The following is a 9,907-nucleotide window of genomic DNA, read 5'->3' as shown; positions in this document are numbered from 1 at the left end:
TCTCTGGAGAGTCAGCATTAAGGATGAGTAACTCAGACATCTAGCTGGGGAAATGAAGTAATAGAAAGAAATATTTCTTGTTGAAAGCCAGGATACAGAGAACTGCTATGATTTTAGACAAGACCACAGTGACATTTTTCCATAGGCCCAGAGCACTGCCTGACCAAAGAGCATGATGTTTCCGTCCTAACATTACTTCTCTGAAGTAACTGCGTCAATGCACACTAAGCAGAAAAAGTCAGTGCAGTCAACTAATATTTGGGGGCATCTGTGGCCAGTGCAAAACAGGATCACTTCTTATACCAGATTGTATTAAGCATAATTTTTTTTACATTAAATTAGCTAAACCACAATCATTAACCACAAAAAAATCAGGTTTTATTCAGCTTTCAAATACGTTTCTGAAACCGTTATTATGCTTTTACGACAAGACCTAGATAATTATAAGATGGATTTTTTTGCTGAAAAAGAGACAAGATTAGCAAACTTGGAAGACAGAAATTAATACTCACAATCTGCTCAAGTGTCAAACTGTAAACATGGCCCAATATTAGTCTTGCTCTGTAAAAACCCCTCTATTTTTAAATAGGCTTTATAAAAAATAAAATTCAACAAAATGGACTTTATCTCTCTGTTCTTTTCCCATCTTATTTTTAGCACAGTAAAAAAAAAAAGATACATGTTTCTGCTGACTGGGTGTTTTCAATTTGAAGACAGCAAACGCTTCCATTTTCGTAACAAAAAAAGCAGTGAAAGCTGAACTGCCTCACTGGATTGGACAAAGCTCGTCTTTACTCCAAATACTTCTTTCAGATGTTATCATAAATTGTAAATAATGTTGCTCTGAATTGCGTGTGACACTCAATCTAGTTATGCACAACATTTAAAAAGGCTGATGGGATTAGTGCCCCACACATTAAAAGCTGCTGAGAGAGGAAAGGATGTATGACATCCACTATATATACCTCCACTTTGAAAAATGTTTGTCATGTGGATGGTAGAAATTTCGATGAGAACAGACACAGATTTACAAATCTATGCTTCACATGAAATATCAGAAACTCCAAACAATCTCCAGTTCGTGGTAGGCATTTGGTAGGTAACATTTTGGTAGGTAACATTTCTATTAGCTCCAGTTGTGCAGCTGACATTAATCCTGCGGTTTTAAGAACTTTTTCTTAGCTTTTTTGCTAGGTCTTGTGTTACTATTCCCATCTTCATCTTCATCCTGGAGTACACGCTGGTCTCTTTTTCTCAAGAATTTCTTCCCTACTGTTCCCACTAATGTTTCATATCTGTAAAGATAATAAAAAGTTTACAGCTTTTACTAAAACCAGAGAAAACTTCAATGGCGCAAATCATAAATCTAATCAACAATTTCAGTGGCGTAAAAAAGCCGGTCATCAGAAGCTGAAGAAACACAAGTACTATATGATCACTTATTAGGTTACTATTCATTCTGATAGTTTGGGTTTGTTAGCAAACTGGAACACGGAGGGAATTAGCACGGAATACCTGGATACCAAAGGGCAGAAAACCCCTACAAGACATGTTACCCCCAAAAGTGATGGGGCTTCCACTGAACACACACCAGAATTCCTGGAAAATCAGTTCTGCAAAGTACCATATTCTGTTGGGGTTCTTTTTGGTTTTTTTTTTTTGTTTGCTTTTTGGGTTTATTTTCCCCACACATAATGAAGGAACATATCATACTCCCAGCTAATATTGATTGTGTCATAAAATATAAATCACCTTCTGGCCATTTCTTCATCTGATACATCAGCCTCCATTTTATCATCCACTTCAATTTCTTCTTGCTTGCACCTAGAGTTCATTTGGATCATTAACTTCTGAAAATGAAGTAAGAGATATCTTAAACATGTAACCCTGACATAATGACAACTATGCTGAAATTCACTGGTAGGAGAAATGCATAAAAGGTAAGAATCAAATTTAGTAATTATTTGCTGTTCCCTGGTCAGGCTAGAGCATACTGTTATGAAAACTCATGAAGAAAAGGCAACATGCCTGCTTGTTGCTAAGCTGAGCTTTAAGTTTGCCTTTGGGAAAAGACGCAACACAGAGACAAGAGTTTTCAGTGAATTGTACTATTCAAACAGCCCCAAGGACATGCCAGACATGTTCAGGAGACCAAAGAATTAGATCATTAATTTTTCACTGTGATGTTAGCACATAGTCCTTGAAACGGTTTTGTTAAGAAGGAAAAATATCTGCAAGGATTTACAATAAACTACTAGTAAAAACCACAAAGCAATAATATGCTAAGTCACAGTGACAGCAAGTTCAAAATAACTAAAAGAATCCCCTAGTAAATCACCTTGCATAGCCTTTTGCATACCTCTTAGTCTTCACACCTTCATCCTCTTGCTTCAGTTCAGTGGTAGAATTTTTATTACTGTCTCAGTGTAGTTGTATCAGCACGAATCATGCCAGAAAGAAATGACTCTTGCCCAGAATTTTTACTTTGGAACTTTAAGCCCTTACTTACACAAGTAAGTACTGAATAAATAGAGTTGAATGTTTGTAAGATTGGACTCTTAAATTAAATGGCAGGAGGAAAAGTGAGCTATTGTTTTGGTGAGCAGCATGTGGACAGTTTCCTCACTTCAGGGAAGAAAAATCTCCAGGAGTCATGCAATTAGTGACCATCAACACAAGGAGATAAAAAGCTTCTATTTGCCAGATGTTGCACTGATCAATATTTGGGTTTGAATCAGGGATTTCCTATACATGTGAGGATTTATGGAAAGTGCTGCAAAGGCCAGACCGCATGCAGTGTGAACACTCAAATCCCCATCCCCAACGGCTTCAATCCTAATGCAAGACCACCTCAAAACAGAATATTTAAACAGTACCTCAATTTCTGGATTGAATCCTTTGAAGGACATTCTGCCATAAAGTAGATCCTCACACAGCTTAAAGCTCCTCTCTTCTATTATAAAGCTCCTGCATGAAACCCCAAACCCAGCATTTGTCAAACAGTGTGCTTTAAAATAATCAAATTAAACAAATGCAAAAAGCATTTGCTGTCTTCCCCCTGCACAAATAAACAAAACCACAATGTATTTTAAACCATCAGCTACTTTCTGAAGCTTAATTGCTCTGATAAATCTTTCAGTACAAGAAGCTTGGAGTGCAAAGGCATACTTTCTGCCAGTAAAGCTGTGCCAGTTCCACAAGCAAAATTAACTCTCCTGACAAAAAGCACTCTTTGCTGGTATGATTCCACCTACATTAATGCTTTTGCCAGAATAAAAATACCACATAAATATCACTCTCCAGGTGGCATTACTATACCAGCAAAAGCTTCTAATTAATTTTTCATTGTGATGTTAGACCTGGCATTAGTTGAGTCTGTCAGGATATAAAACACTGTGTAATTCTCTGTTCAGCAGAGAAAGATTTCCCCTTTCTCCCTCGTTTTTTCCTCTTTTAATGAGCATGGAGCGAGAAAAGAAACATGACCCTGAGGTGTTCATAATACATGCGTTAGATAAAAGTACTTCCGTGAATTGTTCCATCGTTCTTTTCCTCACACGCATATGCACCTCTTCCCTCATCCTCTTCATCTCCCATGTAAAACAAACGCCTACAATCATAGGAAGTTAGGCTGAAGAGATCAAACTCATTCTCCTACCTCACGGCAGGATCAGTTAAACAGGTACCATGAACAGCAGAGGTCTACCTAACCTGTCCGCAAAAGATTTCCAATGATGAAGAATCCAGTGTCTCCTTAGGCAATCTATTCCAGTGCTTCAATAGACCCATTGTTAGAAAAATTCTCCCAACATCCAGCTTGAACCTTCCTTGCTGCAACTGAAGCTCAAATACCTTTTTGTCATATCCACCAACAGTCATGGAAAATAGTTTATCAATGACCTTATTCAACTACAGTTAATTCCCTGGATCCCAGCTTTTAAAAAATTATGCAAGTTCTCCCTCAATGGAATTTCTGTCCTCCTTTGAAAGGACAAAAATCAAGCAATTTTAAAAGTAGTTCTCCTGCTATTTAAAGCACCTTTCTAAATAGCAGGAATGGACATTTTCTTCCCTATTAGCTAAGCCTTCCTTTACTTTTGCCCTTATCTATCCTATTTCAGAAACAGCATTTGGTGTGAGCTGGACTCAAGAAGACAGAACTGTCCTGAATGGACCTAACCGTGTGACTGGAGCTGAATTTACCAACACAAGGTTTCAAACTTCTTTTTTCAAACGAAGGAAAAAAGCAGCATGAATGAATTGGTCCCTGCCTGGAAGAAACTAATTACATGCATCTAGAAGAAACTGTGAGTGAAAGAAAACAACACACACAAGAAATGAAAGTAGGTCAAACTGCACTAGGCAACCTTGAGAATGTCCCTGAAATAAATAAGCAAGCTGTAATGCCAGCCTGTCACTATTTTTGCTTCTGTTAATTAGTTATTAATAATACTTCTTTTACAGGAAAAAAAAAAAGTATATTCTATTCCCAACCCATTATAAGAAGCATGAAAGGGTACAAGCTTACTCTTTCTCCTTTAGATCCGGTAAATCAAGATACCAGTGTTCGTCATTAATTATCTTCTTTTCTTCCTCTTCCAGTTCTTTCTTACTTTGTGAATCCAAACCCCTTTGCATGAACTAAAAAGAAAGACACATAAACACACAGTTTCAGTTTTTGGCATCATTCATATGTGCTGAACATGCAATGAGTATATGATGACAATTATCCGTTACATAATACTTAACAGTAGATAACGTAGATGCTTTTTGTGATTTTTCTATGGGTTTGGGCTAAGTTTAGGCAAAGAGGCAATGGAAAAGTAAACAACTGCTGATCACAACCATCTACTGGAAGTCAACAGTCAGACACATCTGTACTTCATCCAAAGAAACAGACCTTTCCTGATTAGTTTTGATGGATCTGAGTTGTTGCAACTCTGCAACTTTGCTTTTCTAATGTTTCAGCAAAGGCCAGAGAGAACCTCATGGTGTTGAAATTATTGCTGCATATCAGAAACCAACATCACCCACACATCAGCACTGGAGCTCAGACCTAGAGCTAGGTCATACCAGCTTGACCATTTTTTGAAACTTCTATACTTTCAACCATCTTCTTTTCTCAGATTTCATTTAATGAACTGGCTTGTGTTTGTAGCTCTGAAGGCTGGAACCTGCTTTTGGAAGTGGAAAAAAGTAACTGAGGCTATGAAAAGCAGACTTTTGTATCCCACTGTGCTAGAAGAAGATGTTACCAGCTCTAACTTCTCATCGATGACCAACCAAAGTACCAGTCAAGCAGTATGCATAAGCACCTGTTAACTCCCTGCAGGAACAGTCTGCCAAGTTAGCTGAAACCAATTAATTTAGTTCAGGGTCAGACTGCTAATTTTGCCTAATCCAAAGACATTCCTGTAAATGGCTTCCTCGGTGACCACCTTTCGCAGAGGATGGGAACCGACAGATAGGAACAGTAACCTCTCTCACAGCTGGGAGTAACAGAGGACATCTTTCATGCCCTACGACAAACTGCTGGAAGCACAAAACTACAGCCCAGATACATGTGAAACATCCCTTTTCCTCCCATGTGTCTCAAGTCAGGTGCCTGAACCGAGATTAAACTACACTTTAAGTATAAACAGTGTTAACCTATTTCACCGAACATGCTGGATAAACCGCAACTGTTCACAATTTTACAGTAATAATCCTTTTATTCTCTCATCCCTAGGAGCTGGGACCTCCCTTACGGACTACAGAAAGTGTTTGAATAACTGTATCTGTCGGAGGCGTACATTTACACCAATGTAATTCCCAGCTAGAGGCAAGTCTACCACTACAGTTACTCCTGTATGAAAACTGCTTTATGGCTATCAAAGCATACCTGTATGTGCAACACTGCAGAGGGATTTTATACCGACTAGTTTTACCCCTCATTTAACGCAGCACCATTTTTGTGTTTAGATAAGCATGCAGGCTGACAGGTGATGTGCCAGTGGTGCACATCTGTCTCTTGAACACTAGCACAGACTTGGACACTGTTTAGGTCCCAGTGAAAAGGGGCTTGGTTGGGAATAGTGCCCAAGAAGGCATCACAAAGCACTTCCTTCCCACAAAAATCCTGCATTGCTGAGCTTATTTAAAATATACAGGTAATATATATCCATAATATATGTATTCTATACAACCCCCTACCACCTTTTCAGTCTTTACAAAATGCCCAAGCGAAACAAAGGAAACCCTGAAGTAAAAGCCAATATGGTGCTAGTGTCTCATTTTCCATTTATATTTCTATTTGTATCCATTTGTACAAGATCTTTAATGAAAGAAAAAATTGACTTTTGTTATCCGAGTCGATCCAAAATATGTCAAAGCTTTCCAATTAAAATTACAGTATCTTCTTGAGGAAAATAAGGGAATCTATCATGTGGAAAACCATATTGCTCAAGGAAATTGGTTAGCCAGTCAGAAATCTCAACAGGAAAAATTCTGCTACAAGCACCCAATTAAATAATAATTTCACATTACATTTTAAAGATTATGTTCCCAAAGCTTACTACATGAATAACTAGATAAAAAAATATGTGATCACATTTATCTAAATGTAAATACACATGGATGAATTAAAAATAAACCCCTTGTGGTAGACACAGAGTATTTAAGTCAGTAAACTGAGTGGTTATTTTGATCAGTTTCCCCAAGCAATGGGACCTGGATCACATGCTACAAGATCTAAAAGCATGAGCCATCCTTCAACATCAAGAGTGGTCCCGTACTTGGCGCAAAGGGTCTTCACAATGCTACCACTGACTGTGCGTCACCTTTGGGTGCCATTTTACCCATCCGTTGAATCGTGATAATACATCTTATCAGTACCTCTGGAAGCAGCTGCTAAAGGATTAATTAAAGCATTTGTAAACAAGAAGATCTGCAGAAGGAAAGTGCTAAACACAAGATCTGTGTATGACCTTTTCAGAAACTACTCATCTCTTCAAACCTGGTTACTACTGCCCGGACTGTAAACCTGTAAATGTCATGGCAGCACATTCACAGGCTGGGTCTCCACAGCCTTCCAAGGAAGAAAATCTAAAAACTGGCTTTTGAAATCTCCAAGGGGTTAATAAACTGGCAAAAAACAGGAGCAGAAATTTCACTTTAAAAGAGAGTATTACATTAAAATAAGAGAAAATAATGATGCTGCAATTCAGGTTATGGGAGTCTTACTCTGTCATACACTGTTGCCTAACGAAACTCAACATCCACTCCCTTCTGAGAGCAATGCAAGACGCGTTCCATTCCCTCTGTGCATGAGTTTTAGTCTCTCATTAGCAGCATCTGTTAATTGGCGTAAATATTCCACCATCCTCCTGTAGCAGAGTACACTTTATGTGAAAGATTGAACTGAAGTCAGCTGAACTCCTTTCAGCCAGTGTTTGAAATATAGTCCCATATAAATATATGGGGGAAAAATAGTTAAATAAAACACCACAAGCAAGAAGCCACAGGGGCCCTGTCATACTCAGTTATAAAAAATTTAATGGATATTAACATTAAAAAAAAAAAAAGGCAACTCAACTTTTACTGGTTGTTTTCCAGCAATAAAGAACCATCAATCACAGGACAATGTACTCTACTGAAACAGGTGTTGTAGTACACTAGGTGAAGCAGAATCCATTAGCCAGTAAGTGGAGACTAATTACACATCGGACTTAGAGATGAGATTCACAGTTCCAAGGGTAAAGGGCATGTCACGATGCTACTAACAGCCCCGGCACTTCTGGGTTGGGAAAGGCGGTTAATGCTGCCATTCGGGTTGGGTATTTCTATCAGCCACCAGTGTAAACAGCCAAAAAAATAGACACAAGAAAAGAAAAAAAAAAAGGACTTTTTTTTTTTTTCCAAGATTAAGAGCCTCCCCCCAAGTAAGGCCAGCAACATTAATATTTTAATTTCAACGTGTGTGTGCGGTGGGGGAAGAAGCCTTGTCACTTTTCCTCAGGGTAGGCAACCCGACTGCAGGGAAACCAGGCGGAGCGAAAAGGCTCCCGAATGGCGCCCAGAAATTGGCTCTCTCGCTGCAATCGTGAAGCTGCTGTCCGAGATCGAACCCTCCGGCACCCCACAGTCTGTGACCCCTCGAGACCCCTCGCCGGCCCTCCGGCAGCTCGGTGTTCGGCGACAGCTCGCCGAGACCGTCTCTTGCCGGCCAGCCCGGGAGGGAGAAGCCCAGCAAGCTGCAGGCCGGAGCGCAAGGGCCCGCCAAGCTGAGGAGCTGCGCAGCCTGGGTTCGGGCAGCAGGAGACAGCCATGGCCGCGGGTCACACCGGGGCTGGCCAGCACGGAGAAGTGCCCCGGGGCAGGGAAGGGCCTCCCGGAGGGCCGGGTAGGCGGGAGAACCCCCCACCTCCCGCCTCACGGAAGAGCTCGGCCCCTCACGGCACACGCCCCAGCTGCCGGCCCCAGCCTCCCGCCCCCGGCGCCGCCTCACGGGCAGCCCCCCGGCAGCAGCCGGGCGCGGCCGCCCGCTCCTCCCCCCACGGCGGACCGGGCCTCAGGCCTCCCCCCGCTTCCCTGCGCCGCTCCCGGGGCCCCCCCCGGCTCACCTTCATGCGCAGCAGGTTCTTGGACAGCTTCGTCTTCACCTCCTCGGCCATGGCGGCCGGCGCTGCCCGCAGGCCGCACTCGATCCCCGCGCTCGCGTAGCGGCGCGGCCGCGCACGCCGGAGGAGGAGCGGGGGGAGGCGGCGGCGCGGCTCCACCCCCTCCGCGTCCGGGGCGCGGCCGCAGGGCCAGGCCCCTGCCCGCAGCGCGGGGGAGTGGCGGGGCGAGTGGGGGCCAGGGGTGCGAAAGCAGCGTTAAAAAAGCGTGGGGAGCGGGTCAGGCGGGGTGAGGGGGTCGGGTGGGAAATGAATTGGATGGGGAACCTGAGATTTCTTATCAGCGCTGTGCGTTCTGTGGTGCTGCCGGCTTACGGTTCCTTCCATAGTTTTCTGATGCTTCAAAGAGGCAAGGAAAGCGAGTATAAAATCCATCTTACATTGGCATTTGGAGACTGCCGGACTTGTTTAGCTTTCATTTTTTAAAATGAGCACTGACTTTTACTTGCAAAAAAAAAAAAAAAATCACAAAATGGTCAAATGTGATTAAAACTGGAAAGCTCATAAATTCAAAGATATTACGAAAAGCCTCAAAGCTTTGTTAGTCCTGAATCATGCTCTTTGAATTCAATCTTGGCAGGGCTGTCTGTGGGCTGCCAGGCTGGGCCCGGGCAGCCGAGGAGCAAATCCTGGTAGGAAATTGTCAACCGACTCCTAATCACCAGCAGGTACCACAATTTCTGTATATATCCTCATAAATCAGGTTTCTGATGCCTGTTTTGACATTCGGCGCATAAACCAGGCGATAAAGTAATAAGAGTGAGGGCTCAGTGTTCAAAGCTGTAATGAGCTGGTGCTCTCTGAAAGACAATCTAGTGAGAAACGTTCCCCTATATGCAAGATGTAGGTCAAAGCTTGAAGAACTCTGTAGAGATTTATGCTCTGATAGAGTCCACAAAAACATATAATGAAGGGCAAAACCTGATTGCAGTGGGGAAGGAGGAGGAAGAATTTTCCACATCCAGGCATCCTTATTACACAGTTAAGCACAGTGGGTTAAAATGGCCACAAATGTGAATGAAAACACAGAGCTGCAACTGCTTCAAGGCAAAGTCGTAACACCGACTGGAAGTATTTAATTTTCTTATAGGCAAGGCACCTTCATTTCCAGGCTCCATAAATGAGTCGAAACTGCTCTGAGATTCAAGGCCCCAGCAAGAAAGTCTCGCTGAGAGTGTGGGAGCCGTCCTGCTTCGTTTGGCCCCGTCGTGTGTAGCTCCTTCTCTGTTCCCTTTCTCATTAACAGCTATCAA

The 9,907-nt window shown here is 42.2% G+C and overlaps 1 protein-coding gene across 1 annotated transcript; it reads right to left on the bottom strand.

Moving 5' to 3' along the window:
- Positions 1–356: 356 nt before the first annotated feature.
- On the bottom strand, positions 357–8,746 carry MPHOSPH6 (M-phase phosphoprotein 6). Its single transcript, XM_075434191.1, has 5 exons — positions 8,601–8,746; positions 4,529–4,641; positions 2,877–2,967; positions 1,753–1,850; positions 357–1,295 (listed from the first exon to the last, which is right to left on the bottom strand). The coding sequence occupies exons 1-5, from the start codon at positions 8,649–8,651 to the stop codon at positions 1,151–1,153; spliced, it is 498 nt and encodes a 165-aa protein (XP_075290306.1). The 5' UTR covers positions 8,652–8,746; the 3' UTR covers positions 357–1,150.
- Positions 8,747–9,907: the final 1,161 nt, after the last annotated feature.

The sequence above is a fragment of the Opisthocomus hoazin genome, chromosome 12, assembly GCF_030867145.1.
Source record: "Opisthocomus hoazin isolate bOpiHoa1 chromosome 12, bOpiHoa1.hap1, whole genome shotgun sequence".
In the NCBI taxonomy this organism is placed as follows: Eukaryota; Metazoa; Chordata; class Aves; order Opisthocomiformes; family Opisthocomidae; genus Opisthocomus; species Opisthocomus hoazin.
The sequence above is the reverse complement of the archived record's forward strand: the minus strand, read 5'-3'. Positions and strand labels throughout refer to the sequence as shown.